The following is a 16,721-nucleotide window of genomic DNA, read 5'->3' on the forward strand; positions in this document are numbered from 1 at the left end:
CTCCCTGTTTGTTTGATTTCCCATTTTTACTGGGTCTCCAGGATTCCCGACAAAGTTACGGCAACTTGTTGCCAGTTTTTGCAACTTGAAGTAACTCGATGCAACCAAGTGTAAACTAGCCTTTATAAGTCTCCTCTAGAATTTGTGAATACCTAAATTGGATAGAAGACGCTCTTTGCAAAAAATGGTGCTTGGAGAAAGGCGATGCTGATTCCCTGTGCTCTAATAGTGTGGCTGAATAACCTTCGCGAGATGCTGAAATGACTTTAGCAAATACCGTAAAAGCTCTATTAAGCCACCGGGGGCTTGTTTATTTTTTCAGTCCTAGAGGGGGGCTTAAAAGAAAGGAAGCTTATTAGAGAGAGGGGGCTTATTAAAAACTTGAAGTAAAAAATGTTTTGAAATTGCCCTTGTCAATTTCTTGTTTTAAAAATGTCATACAAATGTTCTCAGAAAGCTTATCTAGCAGCTTCGAAAGTCTATTATAAGGTCCTTATCTTCATCATAATCACCAGGATCAACTGATAACCCTGGACATCTTCTAAACAAATTTTGACTGACTTCTTAGGTGCACAAGAACGTCTTGAATGGGCCGTAGTTAATGCACACTATCTTATTATCAAACCTACTAAATGCGCATGTTTACTATGTTTGACAACAAAGGCTAAAGAAGGGGGGGGGGGGGGGGCTTGATAGAGAGTGGGGACTTATTTTACGTTTATGCTTGATAAGGAGGGGCTTAATAGAGAGGGGGCTTAATACAGAAGGGAACTTAATACAGAAGGGGACTTAATACAGAAGGGGGCTTCATAGAGAGGGGTGCTTAATAGAGCTTTTACGGTAAGTTTTATAAGCCTTGGATGCTGTGTTTGTAATCCATAAACCTTGTCACTATCGGAGGAGCGTCACGTGCGTCGTCTGAACTGACCATTTTATCGAATACAGTCGTTAACTGCATTCCAGTTTTATGACTCGTTTTGTCTTCTTTCAACATTTGGTTTTAGCCTGTGTGGAAACAGATTTAGCTGCGGTCGCTATTTCCCCCGATTAAATCCACTGCGATTTAACTCATCCTGGTTTCCAACAGGCTCTTTGATATATGAATAAATGAATTTACTGATAGCTTATCAAACCTTCTCACTTGATCACAAATTTAATTCAGCTTGCACTATTTTTCTAATCTCGTTATTAAATTAATATCCCACATCAGATAATTTTATCCGCTGCAGTCATCTTTGTTTAATACAGGAACATTTGATCCGCAGCAGCCTTTTTGGAATGACCTCTTTCGCGTTCATTTCAACTAATCTCACATATTCTTACCCTTGTTATAACAGTCATGTACCTTCCTTGCTGCTGTTGTTGAGATTTGTGGGACATTTGTCAACTGGATAATTCAACAATTCGTGCATTTTTATTGCGCACGACTAGGGAGCAAGCTTGCTATTCTGTGCTGCAATAATTTCATCGTTAGCCACTCGCGCATGCGCTACATGTAGTCATTTGCAATGATTAAAGCGCGTCATATGATCTCACACAGTTGTAGTTACGTGTTAGTGCTCGCAGTTGATGAAAGTTCGTTATTATTTCGCATGCCTCGTAGAGATCAAATCTGCTTCCCGCCTTTTTCTTCCTTTTTGAACAATTTATTTATTGCTACATGATTCCTGCCATGGCCCTTCCTTGTGTCGTCATTTCTCGCCATCTTTCTCTTGTAAGCTCGTGGAATTGCCACCCTCTCTGTTAATTCCAAAATTCTAGTCTCTATTCTTCCCTATTTGTCCTTAACAGTTCTTATTTCAACAAATCCTGAATTAAACTGATTGCTTACGCTCGTCCTATGCATTTTAGTCAAAACATTTAACTTCTTTTGTTCTGCATGTAATTGTCGTTTTTATTATGTTAAATCTAATTCTTTAATTTCTGTGAATAACAGTCGCTCGTGGGCTTGCTATGCTACAACAAAATCGCATATTTCATTAAAACTTATATCCATGCTTGTAAATGAAGCAGATGCGATTCTTAAAAACTGTCTGGTTTGAAGCCGTAATATCATGTGTACAAGTTCTTGCAAAGAAATATGAACTGAATATTATTTAATTGACATTTTGCAGTGTTTTGTTAAAAATTTATAACATGAGCAATTATTCTGCTTATTGCTTTTTAAAGTCCCGTATTCAGTGACCTATTCCGTTAATAAATCAATGCCTTCTTCTTTTAGATACGTACAAATCGATCATGAAGCAGGGCCTGATCACAAAGGTTTGTCGCCCGTACGTCCTCCCACTTCTTTGCCACACACAGTTTCCGTATTGTGCCCAAAACAGTGATAAAACGCCAGATTCCTCCAGTTTAGTGGAGTTATGCCGCGACGATTGTCTCAAACTGCAAAATGACATATGCAAAACGGAGTACATTGCCGCTAAAGCTGACAAGTTCTTCTCTAGAGAACTTCTGCCAGACTGCTCAAAATTGCCAGCAAGCAACTGTGTTCACATTTTGAGTGAAAAAAAGCCATGGAAGCGAAAGAAGAATCGTCTTCCTGTGACAAGTAAGTAAATTTTGTGTTTGTTTGTGTTCTTATTCGTTTTCGTCAATAAATGCCTTTTGACCATCAATAACAGTAATGACGTTAAGCATTACCTGGCGATTTCTTCTGGTATTTTGACCCCCTTGCCCCCCTCCCCCAACAGAAAAATATAACTATATGCCTAACCTTGCAAATGACATCACCCATTTCCATTTTACCTGCTGAGAGTAAAGTTCGACAAAAAAGAATCTTGACCATCAAAGATGGATGCTTTTTGATCGACTGCTAGAACTTCATTCGAGGCATGGGGTAGATTCAATGTGACCAGGGGCGGATTAATGATTTCTGGTTCCTGGTGACGTCACAATAGCGTTCGATAGCATATAAATTAAATACCTACCTGCACCCTGAAAATGAATTATTTCAAATGGGTTTTTAAAAAATACTGTTTGATTAAAAAGGACAAAGAAGATTCTCGCACTATAATGCGACCAAAATTGTGTTATGTTATAGAACCAGTCTGCTCGATTTTCAGTTTGAGACATTCCAAAAATCAGGGATATACAAAGTTTTTACATCCAATTAGTTAAGACGTGAACTGTTGGTATCATATTGGGCTAGGCCATATTTTATTTCAATCAATAATCAACTGTTTGTATCAATTTTTTATACACCCATCATTCGAATGCTAACTGTCATCTTTGGTCAACATGTGCTGGTCATATTGCTGTTAACATGATTTTTATTGCATTTCTACCACTTACGTTCATCATTTAGGTGAAAAAAGAAAATACACCAAACGTTTCAAGTTTCGAAAGAATCTATGAATTCTTTCAATATTCTGCCTGAGATTTCTTAAGGTTTAGACTTTTTTACTCATCGATTAAGATATTCCGCAATACTTGAAAGCAAAATCTCGAGAAGATTTATTTAAAGTTTAGAGCTTTTCAGAATTTTTGTTAAATCTTCTTTCAGACTACTTAATTCCAAGGTCTTTGTGACCTGTGGTTGGAACAAATTCACTGCCTCATGTGGAATCATGTTTCAATCCTTTCCCAGTAATTGACGGAAAACCTGTTGTCGGTGATCGTAGCCTTGGTCACGTCGAAGCCTGTAACTAGTGTCTTTCTGCTTAGACCTAGTGGCTTGAGATTTACGCGCGCGAATATGAGGTGATTCGCGTTTACGGATGAGTCAATCTGCTTTATGGCCTTCTCACATTTATATTTCAACCAAGTTTAGATTACAATGGAATTTTTCTATTACGAGCCCTGTTTATTCCGAACTTCTGGCTTTTAAGAACCCCCTGTTTAACAGTCCCTCGATATAACGAACTCCCACTTTTACTAGTCCTTATTCTTGGTCACCACGGATTTCGTTATCGCGGGATCCCGTGGGTACCTTAATAAGTTTTGAGGTACGGGGTCGTGCGATTATTTAGGGGTACTTTTTTCTTTTAAGTGCAGATATATCAGTACCAATTTTGAAATACATGAGGTATCATGGGTACCATTTGCATGGTTAGAAACATGCAGGGTTATGGGTACCAATTTGGGGAAATTTTGCGAAATTGTTATCAGAATTTAACAAAATGAATGTCCCGTTAGTAACGAAATTATGAAATATGTGTAATTTTGCGAGTTTGTGTTGTGTTTTGAAAATGTTATTGGCCTTGCGGAATTATTGTTTTAGTTTTCATCATGTTCGCGGAATTATGGGTCACATTTTTGCAGACATGTGCGGAATTATTGGTGCAAATATTGAACCAAAATGACACGTCCCCTTTCAAAGCTAGTCCTAGTTACCCATAATATTTAACCATTCCAAAGTCGTGTTAGCCTGTCCCCCTGGTAATGGTGAGTTCCTAATGAACCCAGTACACAGGCTTACAAGTAAACATAACCAGTAATCAGCGAAACGCCAAGAAAAAGAAGTAAGATTTCTCGGATTTTGAGCAATTTATGAAGTTTGGTTTTTTAATCATGTTTGATCCAATGAAATCAAATGCTTTTATAGTTGCCATCGGTGTTTTATGAATCTTTGAATTGGGATTTTTGGTTCATACTCCAGTGCTTTGGTTTATTTGCTACGTTATTAACGTATAAACAGACGGGGGTAGTGGCTTATTATGATCATTTGACAAATGGTCTTTAAATAGTTTTGATCCTTACAGTTCATTCCTAGACATTTCGTAGACAAAAGATTCTAAGCCAATTGTTAGGTTCGTAATGTCTCTTAGAATACATAGTAAATATGAGTTTTTAGTTTCCTTCATCGTATTGCAAACTTGTTTATGTGTCAATGGCTGAACCAGTTCCAAATGGCTTAGAGCAATTTCTTGAAATTGCTGTTCACTTAAGACCAAACAGGGCAATATAGACGGTACAGTTAACTGAATTCGCCCGTCCGTTTTTCAGTTCACTGGGGCGTCTTACGGGATATGCAAGTTATTTTTTATGCTTTTTACGCATTTCTTTGCCCAACTTCAATCACCTCTATTTGATCATCGGTTAAAGCAACGTTCGTTTTCAAATTTTTTCTTCATGAATAATTTTATTCCAAGTGAAGACGATTTTTGGATATCCATGGCTCCTGGCAGTCTCGCTCTGCTGCAAAGCCTCACTTTGGCGACATCGGACGACATCGCCCTCAAGATATTTTCGCCTTTAAAACACGAGTTAAATCAGCCAACCGACTAAAGCTCTGCATGTTGTGGTTAGAAAAGCAGTGACACGACAGTACATGCTTTCAGGCGCCACAATGCCTTTGTGAAACGAAATAGAGATGATATGAGGTGCATATATGCTTATCTAGAACTATGTCCGTGTGAAGGCGATTCAGCACGTGTTGTTTGAAACACCTGCACTTTAACGACCTAGCTTACAAATGAATACGTGATCATGCAATTTATAGTGAGACGGTCATGCTTATAGACGGGTTAAATGCCTCTTTGCCTTTGTCCTGTTATCGATATGTACACATGGCCTGTTTCAAACTTGCCAGTCTCAAATGCTGAACAACTTTATTTGCTATCTTTGGACTGCCAGGAAGGTCACTGAACGAGGCACAGGTCACACCTTTGTGCCTCGTTCTATCAAAGTCTTTGGTTCTATTGAACTGGCCCAGAACTAGGCGTGAACCTGATTTCAGTTGTAGCTCGTAATGTGTCTTTAATTGTCATTCCTTTACAATTAAATGAATGTAGTAAGACTACATCAGGGGTTGATTATTGCTGCGGAAAATGTAGTTATGTCATCCTGTTACAACACCAATAACCAATAGTTGGTTATTAATATCCAATTTTATGATGATATTGATCTCATAATGTTTGATTTGTGTTCAAAGTTTTATATGTTGAAAGAAACGTTTTGAAGAAAAGTTTTGTAACTGAGAATCAAACGATTCAGCAAGGTGATTGCCTCTCAACCATTGGCTCGGCGAGCCTAGGAAAAAGTCGTCCATGTTTTACGATGCTGAGCGAAAGAAAGCCAAGGAGATCAAGGGATGGCGTATAATGCTGAGGATAGAGTGGCCATAGTAACACCGCGTTTCCTAACAAAAACTCATTTATTTTCTTTGACTTTCTTCGCGGTCGTACACTATAGATTATTCCCACCGGTCACGTGATCACCACCAATCATCTTTTTCTTTAGACTCTTGTTGTTGTTGTTGTTGTTGTTGTTGTCATGACTGTCTAGCATGTGCCCTCAGTTCTTGTATAGTTGTCCGAGAAGCACGAAGCTTCAGTTCCCTAGGCGGGAGCAATAATCTAGAATTGTTGAGGACCACTTCTTACTGTTTTACTACATCAATAAGGTCTTTGAACATGGACTGAAAGGAGTTTAAGACAATTAAAGGGATTAATTGTAAAAGTTAAAGCCTGTGACGAATGCGATTTGATTCAAATCGCTTGTGGATAGGATTTGTTTTACTCTCTTAGATTATTAAGACAAATTATCTCCAAAGCTGCACTGGTATGTCTGACAAATAGCGAGATATCAATCAGTCGCTTTTTCGCTTAGGCCAATTAATATGATTCAGATAACTTCATGCAACCAGCTGATTTAGCTTCTTAAGAGGTGCAAGATTTCAGTAGACTGAAAAAATAAAACAAATTGCCTCAAGCATTGCTTAGTTTTGGCCTTAGCCTAAACCGATCATATCAGTCAGTATTGTGTTTGTCAGCGAATCACCAGCGAAGCAGAAAAGCCTACCAAAGACCACAAGTGAGATACTAGGTGCAGACTACATTTTGCAATATTTATTGTGAGAAACGAACTAAGGAAGCTGCAGTAGCGTAGTGAGGCCTTTCCACCCCCCCCACTTGCAAAATATATCTTTGGAAAGGGCGTTTTCTGGTATGGATCCCCCAATTTTACCACACTGTCTTCGCTGCGGGGTAACTGCAAAGTGGGGCTCATATCGTTTATTGATGGTCTTCTGTTGCCATTTCAACATTCATTGCTAGGTTTTTGATCATTTTGCTAGAAACTGTCATTCTAAGACTTGTCTGTATCATCGTTTGATTACATTTACTATAATAAGTTGATTATCTTTTTCCACATCGATTATAAAGAATAATATCCTTAGCAACACGCAGACGAATTGTTGGCAAACGTAGGGCACTACTGCTCAGCTTTGAATGCATTTCGAAAATAACATCAGCTTATACTGTGGATAAAAAGTATTGCGTTGTTAGAAGGTTAACAAGATTAAAGTTTCCCAAAGATAGTATTGTTAATGTAGGCTGCAATTTGTGTACTTTGTTTTTTCTGGTGAAAAGGCCCATACAGTATATACAATGTTCTGTTTTGAGTGATATTGTGATACAAAACCACACCACACAGAAGGAAAACGAGCAACTCGATACGTCTATTTCTTAGCCGGTATGTCACTGTTCAAGCTTATGTAGCAGCTGGTAGCATTGTCTATGTGCACAATCGATATCTATACAATTTTAACGCGTTATTTCATTAAACTGAGCTAAATTTCCTTTCAAGAAGCCAAGAAAGGAACTCGAAAGGGTCATTAATGTTCCGAACTATTCCCTCACAATTGCTTTGACAATCAATTTATCTACCAGTTGAGGTATTTTCTGTTTGGTTCTTCCAGTGAGGCAGAAGGGTGTCGCAAAAATATAGCGGTTTCTGTCAATATATAATTGGACAGCCATGGCAGAATTTTGGTGCAGAATTTCTTTTCTTTGCAAGCACCAAGTTGCCAGCACATTGCAAATCTTTACATGTATCTGTAAGTCCAGGTAACATATGCGTTGGGAAGTTGTTTGTTAAGCAACTGGAGAGCTAATTTTCCTGGCTATCTTGCCAGTGCCGTTTTGCAGCTTTAAAGCATTTGTTCACACGATAGGAAAGATAAAGACGTGGCCATTTTTTTATGAATAGAAGTTCCAGTTTAGTGCCTATTTTGTCATAACTACGTTAAAATTGTAAGCTTTGGAAATGAAATAACTGGTCTTGGTTGTATGTAATTTTCAATTGTGAAACTGAAGAAAATTGATGTTTAGACGATTTTTGATGAAAATAACTCTTGGATGGCCATAAAGCTATTTTTCCTACGTTACGTTAGATAATTTATAAACATCTTTCCTTGCCACTTATCACCTCATTCCCTCAAAAGGAAGCGAAAACCGCAAGACACGTCGCGCGACGGCTGTTGATGCGGCGTGCGAACGTAACCCTTCAAAGGAATACCGTCGGCGAATTCAAAACAGTGGCTGCCTCATTTCCTGGCTATTCCAACCATTTCATGTCACTTGTCAATGTACAAGTTTCTTTTACGGGTGCCTTTTGGCCGAATATGATAACATCTATTCGTTGATCTTATCTCGCCATATAATGTTCATTGCAGTCCCATGTTCCACTTTGCGATTTTCGTTTCTTGAATAGCTTGGCCCCCCTGAACCGCCTGATTATCTCACTTCTTACTTCGCAGCAGTATATCAAGAAATATTTAGTAGCATTTGACATTTCCAGGCATTGACAAACCATAGAAAAGTTTCCGGTCCTCCCTACCCCCGTGTTGGCAGTTCACACCGCGCTTTGTTAGTCGGGTGTTTTGAGTTCGCCATTGTTTGGGATTTTAAAGTGGATTTAGCGCAAAGGAGCCGACCCTGTATTTTTAATTATGCAAAAGTTTCTCGCAAACGATCTTGTCTTGTGAAGCCTCCGCTTGCTATTGAGCAGGATTCGAAGAGAAGCGCGGTTGCGAAATTGTCGCTTATTTATCGGTGAAATTCAGGCCATGAAAGCAAGCCTATGGTGTCATTGAAGATACGTTAGTTCTCATCTATATATATATACATCTTTGACAATGGAACTTACGGGAGAGAGGATGGAGCTTAGCTTTAATATTGGTGAGAAACTTTACCTTTGTTTTGGAGTGCGAACGCCGCTTAATATTGGTCCTTGCTTACCAGCAGCGTCTTCTTAAAGAATGACTTTTACTGAGCAAAGCCTGAACATGTTTGTATTTTTGTTTGCGTCTGTTATTACCACCCTATCCAGTTTTCTATTGAACGGTCCTTATCTTCTGAAACTGATACTGTGTTTTGTTTCAAATGAGTCACATGTGCTGTTAAACCCTTGATCGCGCAATTCATAGCTCGCCGTATAAATAGAGCTTAAATTTCAAGGATGTCCCATCTTAATCTACTCGACTGTATAATTTCGTATTAATTTCATCTTTTAATGTTCTTCAGTAGCATCATTTTCGTGCTTTTCCCTGTGCTTCGTATGATATTTCAGAAACACCGCAAGTCGTATCGAAAAATGGCGAATAGATTCCGTCTTAATTTGCTATGAAGTGCGCAGCGGAACGCGACGTTTTCAAGTTGTCAAGAGTCTGTTGACAGCACCTTTCAAGATTTATTATTTTTTAAAAGGAGGTTACATTTCTAGCAGGTGAAGATCTTTGGTCACATTTGTGTGTTGATTATGTAAAAAACACAGTGCGATTTTGTGGAATTACGTCGCATCTTTGTCAGATATAACTCGATTTTTAGGTGATCAGAGAACATAACTCCAGTTTTTGTTGACGATTTTGTTTTAAAGTATTCTTTAATATTTATGAAGTCTATCCACGCGGATTTTGCTGCTAGGTCAAGAAATCAAATCCCAGCTCGGTGTTTTATGCTTGTTGTACTTGAAAGGACTAATAATTGTGCTATTTCCCTTATGGAAACCCTGAAAGCCTTTGCTGCCATTTACCTTTTTCGCGAGTTTTAAAAGTTTGCTTGGTTGATTGATCAAAAGAGCAACTATGTTGAAGAAATACTGGTTGTTAACCAGGGTACACAAGAAATCAATATAATAGGAGTCGTGACTCGGTCTGGACGATAGCGGTATATTCAGATATCAGATAAATGTTGCTTTGAATTTGGTACCCCTTTTAAGTATCTCTCCCTGAACATTGTTATCATTCCCTTCATCCTTACCCTAGTAAATTTCGGTGACAACTCACAGTCACGTTTACGCAGGCCTAAGTAAACTCTGGACAATAGATAAAAAATCAATGGCGTTTTAGCAAGAAGAAGGAAAGTTTGACACCTCGTTTTCGCATATGCTTCAGTTTTTGGTGCTAGCCTTTGCGAGCTTTGTCCGTTCTTGTGAAAGCATTTGTTTTTGAACAATTAACGGTAACCTTTATACTGAAAAGTATACTTGAACAGCACTAGGCTTATGCTGATTATCATCAGCTGCGCGTGTTTCAGTGTCAAACATCTTCTTAATTAGCCCCAAAGCGAGAATAACTGTCGGTCTACCCGAACCACCTCTATTGTTATGATCAGTGTTAACCGGGAATCGTTGGATGTTCGTCCCAGGAATCGTTGGATATTCGTCCGTGCTGTGCTACGTTGTAGCTAGCGAGGGACAAATTCTATATTCTGGGAAAGCTGTAGAAAGATTTCCACTAAGCTGCATAGAAGTAAATAAATTCGCAATTGAAGGTCAAGAACCCATTGGCTTATTACTCCAGCGGAAATAGTATTAAGAAGATAGCCAAAAAGGTGAGAGATAATGGTTAAAGGCAAAGGATCTTAGTAAAACCTGTCTTATATGGGAAATTTACCATACTACAAGGAAGGGAAATGAAGAAGGTTTAAGATATCACTGAATATCAGTCTTTATGAATATCCTTGTGTTTTGCATTCAGGGGAATTTTCAAGGGATCTTCCACTTTTCATACTACTATAGGAATGATATAAATTTTGTCAAGCCATGATATTTGAATTGCTGATTCTGAAAGTATTCCAATTTTTTAATGTCTGATATGTGTTCATAGGAACATCGTCTGCTCTTGAAAAAACGAGATATCTTAATGATGCAATTTTCTGTTATAAACATGGCAGAGCAAGTAGCTGCTGAAAATGAAACAAAAATTTGCGAGACGAGGGTGGCAATATTCTTATAATATTCTTAAAACCGGGTTGATTCTGCGCCTCAATATTCTTATTCCCAATTATCTGATAAAGAATAAAGAGTGCAAACTTCCTTAGTATGCCTGAGAAAATGGGAACATCAGACGCGTCATACAGGTCAAAATCCTTATGGCCTCTTATCTCGGTTTAGTTAGCCTCAAAAACAGTGCCCTGGGTAGGTTGAATTTGGTTACTGAAAATGACGTCACAATTCTGTTTCGAGATTGATAATGGTAATTGAAGTACTACATAAAATGGAACGTTTCTTGCTTCTCTGTTTTGCGGTAAAATAAGTTCCAAGCCGTTTTCATGTTATGGTGGAGCAGCTTTGTTGCCGTCTGATAAAAACACAAGTTTTGTTCTAAAAATTAATCTTCTTAATTTTCGTAATCAAAAGTGGTTGGTATTTTTACAACAAAATGGTCCAATGATTGTATGTGGACCAAAATAATTATATGTGTTTTTATTTTTTGTGAAAATGTATAAAATAAATTTGTCATTACAAAGGGTTTTATAACGTACAAATTCTAAGGGATAAGCTTCTTACAAAGAGAATTAGTATGAATTTCGTATATTTACGTTGATTTAAATTTTTAAGTAGAAAATACCCAATTATTATCGATAATAGTATTTTTTATAGCAAAAAGTTTTGGTAAATCGAGGTGATCTGGGATACTTTCCACGAGACACACTCATTTTTTTAAGTAACTTTACTCTAAATATTTTAGTAGCCTTCCTTGTTTTGACACCTTTGCTGCCTTGCATACACACAGCTCAAAATTTTCATTAATCGAAGTATTAACATTTTCTGGCACGGACCCTTAAGTTCAATAGTTTAAGTTTTTATCTAAAAGGCAAAATGTTGTAGCAGTTATAGTTAACTTCAAGTAATTTCTTAGTCTCTTAAATTTCAGAAATTGGAAGATTTGATAAGCGGTTGTGTTTAACAATGGTTAAGGCTAGCAACGGACAATTTTTAAAGTTGGGAATATGATATTTTATTGTAGTCAATAGCTTGACATTTCTCAAATAGAGAAGGGTCGGGCCTTCATAATACGTTCATTGTCAGGAGGCACAAAATGATACTTGTGTCAGTAAAACTATACATGGTTAATTCGTTGATTCAAGTTTTTATTGATAATGAACTGTTTCAGGAACTTTTAACAAGAGGTTTGGACTTGATAGTAAATATTTCTTTAAAATTCAACCCAAAACTACTTCTTACAATAGTAGAACTCTGAAGAAATATTTTTAGGTAATTAGAGGTAATACTGCATTGGTAAATGGAAAATAAGTAATAAAAGTAGCAACAATCACATTATCCTTCCAGAAGTTCCCCCTGCTGAAGGTTTTTTCCTTGAGATCCCGATTGCGATTTCTTTGTCGCTAGTCACAGTTAAAACTTTCCAATGCACTGTTTTGCGGCCAAAAGTCGTGAATTTTCTCCCAAATTGCGAAAACACATGCAGCGATGGTCTTATCGTCACAATTGTCCTGAATTCTTTTTGTGAATGTTGCCATCTTCAGTGCTTTAAATTGTCCTTGATAACAGTCGAGAAAACGTGTTTTTTTTTAAGTCAGGAGGTCACCAGTGTGATGAAATCTTTTTTTGAATCATCCTTCACTTGATCGGCTCGGCTTGTTGAAAATGATATTTTTGAGGTGTTTTTTTATGTTTCTTTATTATTGATAATCATTATTAAGTTAATTGCAAATCATTGTTGATTATTTAGTGAAAATCATATGTTGTTCTGATAGCGCTTTAATATTGACCCAGACTTTCCCTTTTATTACATCTTTTTAGTGTTCTTTCCAGAGAGTTGTTTGTCTTTACCAAGCTGTTGTTCCAACCCTATATGCACATTTTCTTCTCTCTTCATTCCCATATTTCCAACGCATACTGTTGCAGTGAGTCTTTAAAGAAGACTCATGTTTGTTATTGCGTTTGGTCTAAACTGTCTTTGCTACTTTCCTAAGTGGGCCTAAGAGAATGCAATACCAAATATTTGGATTTGGATATCCCGAGACAATACCATTTATGTGTTACCCTTATCGCTAGACTCAGGCCCTTTCCATCCCGTGACATTTCTTTACTTTAATTGATACCTTGCAACAGTCCCTCTGTTACAAAGTTGAAAGCTTGACCCCCTAGCTGCAGTATTTTGGTAGAGATCGTGGCTGGGATAGCCCTGCAAAGACCATTGCTTATCCTTTGCATGACTTATTAAAGACTTGTCACACCAATGAAACACTCGGCTGAGTATGAAATCAATTCAAGCCAATTTAAATTCTCGCATTCTCAAGCAAATCAGCCTGCAAAATAGGATAGGATGCCCTGCATGGCAGAACAATGCTAAACGATTGACCAGCCGTAAACTTTGATAGCCTCTCCGCAGTCGCATTCAATCGATTTCATTTCCTCAAAAGGATAAGCACGACTCTGCATAATTGCATTTCTTCACCTCAAACCAGATTTTGGCCTAATTTGAGAGCGTTTTCATTCACTCTATAATACAACGAGATTTATTGAGCGAATGTTGGCGTTTTCGTTTTATCTTGTTAATTTCATTGATTTATTGAGTTGAAATTGCACCGGGGGAATAAAAAGCATCGCTTGTTACTTCGCTGGATTTGCATTTTATCTTTTAGATTAGGCCTAAGATTACTACCAAGTTCCCTTTGTAACTCAGCAACGGGGGTCCTTTCGTATTCCGCACCGTTATAAGCGAATTTATGACAAATCATTTCTTTAAGCAGGCTAGTGTGAATTTATTTAGAATTAACGCTCTTCGCAGTTTCGAAATTGCATCGTTGGGCGAGCTTTTTGCTCGAATCGCCAGCTGTTTCAAATACAACAGCCTATAGATCATATCATACCGAATTTCCTTGGCAATGATGGAAGCAAGAAAACCTTGGGATTCCTTGGCAATAGATCAAGTTATCGTGATCTATGCCCCTTCTAAACATATGTGGCATGTGTATAGGTTTAATTTTTTACAGCTTGTTTATGTTAGGCCAAGGTTTTTCCTTTAATGATACTGGTTTCAAGTTTTAACTTGACACCTTAGATCCTTTTTAGTATTCCATTTTTCGAAATTATATTTTGAAACGATGATATTTATTAAAACGCGAAAAAATAGAGAAACGTGCTACCAATAGAGTACCGAAGTGTGACGTCATAAAAATCTATTTTTAGAATTTCTTAAATTTGGCCACATAATTTGAAAAAACGGCATAAAATGCTTCACAACATGCAAAATTAGTTAGATATGTTCCAAATTGGGCGAGATATGGCCAGTGAAAGATTTCAAGTTTGCTAATGGATTATTGTTGTTCTTACCTGGTCCATAAAGATATGACCCAAGACATAATTACAGAGGTTTGATGGGGCAAGACCGAAGGAAGATGGGACTTTAAACAAATCTTTGCCCCTCCTCAAATTCAATGTTGAGTGCATGTTTTTAAAGCCCAAATGATAGAATTACTAACCAAACATTGTTGCTTGGAGAAAGTGGGAATCAAAATTTACAGGGACAACTTTGTCTAGACAATTTTGTTCAGGATTGTAGGTTGTTGGCCGTCGTCTGTAGGTACAGTAACTATGCCCCCTAGTTTCAATGTTTGTAATACCAGTCCAAAAAAATTTTCGAAAAAATTTTAATTAAAGATCAAGTTGAACATTTTTACTAGAGTTTTTCTCTAAAATTTTGAATGATCACGGCCGTTAGCTGTCAAGAAGCCGTCTCTCCTTGGAACTATACTTTTCTCTTTTTATTTTCAGTTGTTTTGCCTTTTATTGCTTGCCTTTTTATCTATTGTCCATTCTTGTGATATTCTCGACGTCATGAAATTATTACCCAAGTGTAATTTATTACCACACAACGGTTTCGGCTTCAGTTGCAGTAGGATGTAAATATTGGGAGTTCGATTTGGAATCTGCTTTCTGCGGTATTTGAACGTGGCTTATGATCCTATAAACTAAGCTCGACAGCTGCTAAGAAAATCCTGGTAGCGATTTTGAAATTCAACTGTTCAAATTTTCGTATGGTTGGTGTTTAAACAACTGACATTCTGGCCGGGCTGCAATCTGGACGTTTGCCGCCCTTTCCGTATGCGGTGAGTGGGAACAGCTACCCAGCGTCGACTTGAAGTTCAACTGTTCAACAGTGGACAAAACATTATGCGTTATGCTTCATAATGTGGACAAAACATTATGCTTTAAAAAGCAATTGAGGTCCATTTGCAAAAAGGCTGGGCAAAAGCTACATGCTCTCTCGAGAATCTCTCACTTTCTTGGCACTGAACAACCAAAGAGAATAATGAAGGCATTTATCTTGTCCCAGTTCAGCTACTGTCCTCTTGTTTGGATGTTCTGCGATAGAACACTCAATAGTTAAGTTAATCGTATTCACGAACGGGCATTGCGGATAACTTACAAAGATATGAAATCACAGGAATTTACAACTGTTGATGATTGAAATTTATAAAACAAAATGGGAGCTCAATCCTACTTTCATGAAAGATATCTTTATTGAAAAACACAGTACGTATGGATTGAGAAGCTGCCACAATCTACTACTGCCCCAAGCGCGCACCACGTGCTATGGCTTAGAGACGATATCGTTTCTAGGGAGTAGATTGTGGCAGGCACTTCCAATGACATAAAACAATCAGATACCCTCTCCAGCTTTAAAAGGAGAATAAAATCTTGGAAAGGAGAGGAATGCAACTGTGGACTGTGTAGACCTTTCGTAGCTCAGGTTGGGTTCTTGAAAATGCCAAATATATTGGCATTTTCAGGATAAATGTATTGTATTGTAAATTCCAAAAATGCTATAAAAACATTGTAAAGTAATTATATATGTATTTATACTTATTTCTTATGTTAGATATATATGTATTTTTATTTCTTTTTATTTTTAAAAATTTTACTTTGTAGTAGGCTTGAATTAGCTTTTATTTTGTAGCTATTTTTATACGCCTACTTTAATTAAATAGATAATGATAATAATAATAATAATAATAATAATAAATCAAAGATCAGGAACAACGTTAAGAACCGTTTGGAAAATGCACCCCGACCTCTTGTCAATCAATCCCAACCCAAACGAGGCATTGCTGATTTCAGAAGGACAACGCACGTTTATTCAGCATTTTACAAATAAAAACATATGTACGAAATGATTTTTGTTGGCAAAAGGGCTTTGTAAAAAATTTTCTCAGCCAAAATACTTCCTGCCTTGCTTGGTTCGGAAGAATCCAAAAAGAGAACAAGCCTGACCTTAATTGACCGTCTCTCACCTCGTGTGTGATTTTGTGGAACCCGTCATTTCTTGTTAAAGCCCGTAAAGGTTCCGACAATCGTTGTTGGCTTATGAGTCAGACAAACAACCCTTGTTTGAGCAGGTGCTGGCTTGCTATATTTCTTCAACAGCCTATTTTCAAATATTTTCAATTCATTGTGTTTTCCAAGATTGGCGTCCCAAGAAACAGCGTTTACTTTTAGGAGACAAGCGCTCACTGAATAATTTTGTTTGGAAGCAGCGTTTGTTTAGTTTCTTGTCGTAATCTAAATATTCATTTTTCTTATTTGCAGTTCCTATTTTTGTTTGTATGTGTAACTCGCGAAACCGGACGATACGCTCTGAACAGCTTTTGCTAACGTTGTATTGCTGTTGTTGTTGTTGTTATTAGAAGCGCTTTTTTTCTCGCTTTTGTGGTTGTTTGGTAGTGAATGTTGATAGAACGGCAAAC

The 16,721-nt window shown here is 37.5% G+C and overlaps 1 protein-coding gene across 1 annotated transcript in view; it reads left to right on the forward strand.

The window, feature by feature from the left end:
• LOC135694755 (tyrosine-protein kinase transmembrane receptor Ror) overlaps positions 1 to 16,721 on the forward strand; it is a 47,981-nt gene that overhangs the window by 24,688 nt on the left and 6,572 nt on the right. Inside the window, exon 8 of the mRNA XM_065213617.2 lies at positions 2,222 to 2,551. Within this exon, the coding sequence (XP_065069689.1) occupies positions 2,222 to 2,551 (330 nt within the window). The remainder of the gene's footprint in view (positions 1 to 2,221; positions 2,552 to 16,721) is intronic.

This window comes from Rhopilema esculentum, chromosome 8 (genome assembly GCF_057945365.1).
Source record: "Rhopilema esculentum isolate cy_ngs chromosome 8, ASM5794536v1, whole genome shotgun sequence".
NCBI classification, from domain to species: domain Eukaryota; kingdom Metazoa; phylum Cnidaria; class Scyphozoa; order Rhizostomeae; family Rhizostomatidae; genus Rhopilema; species Rhopilema esculentum.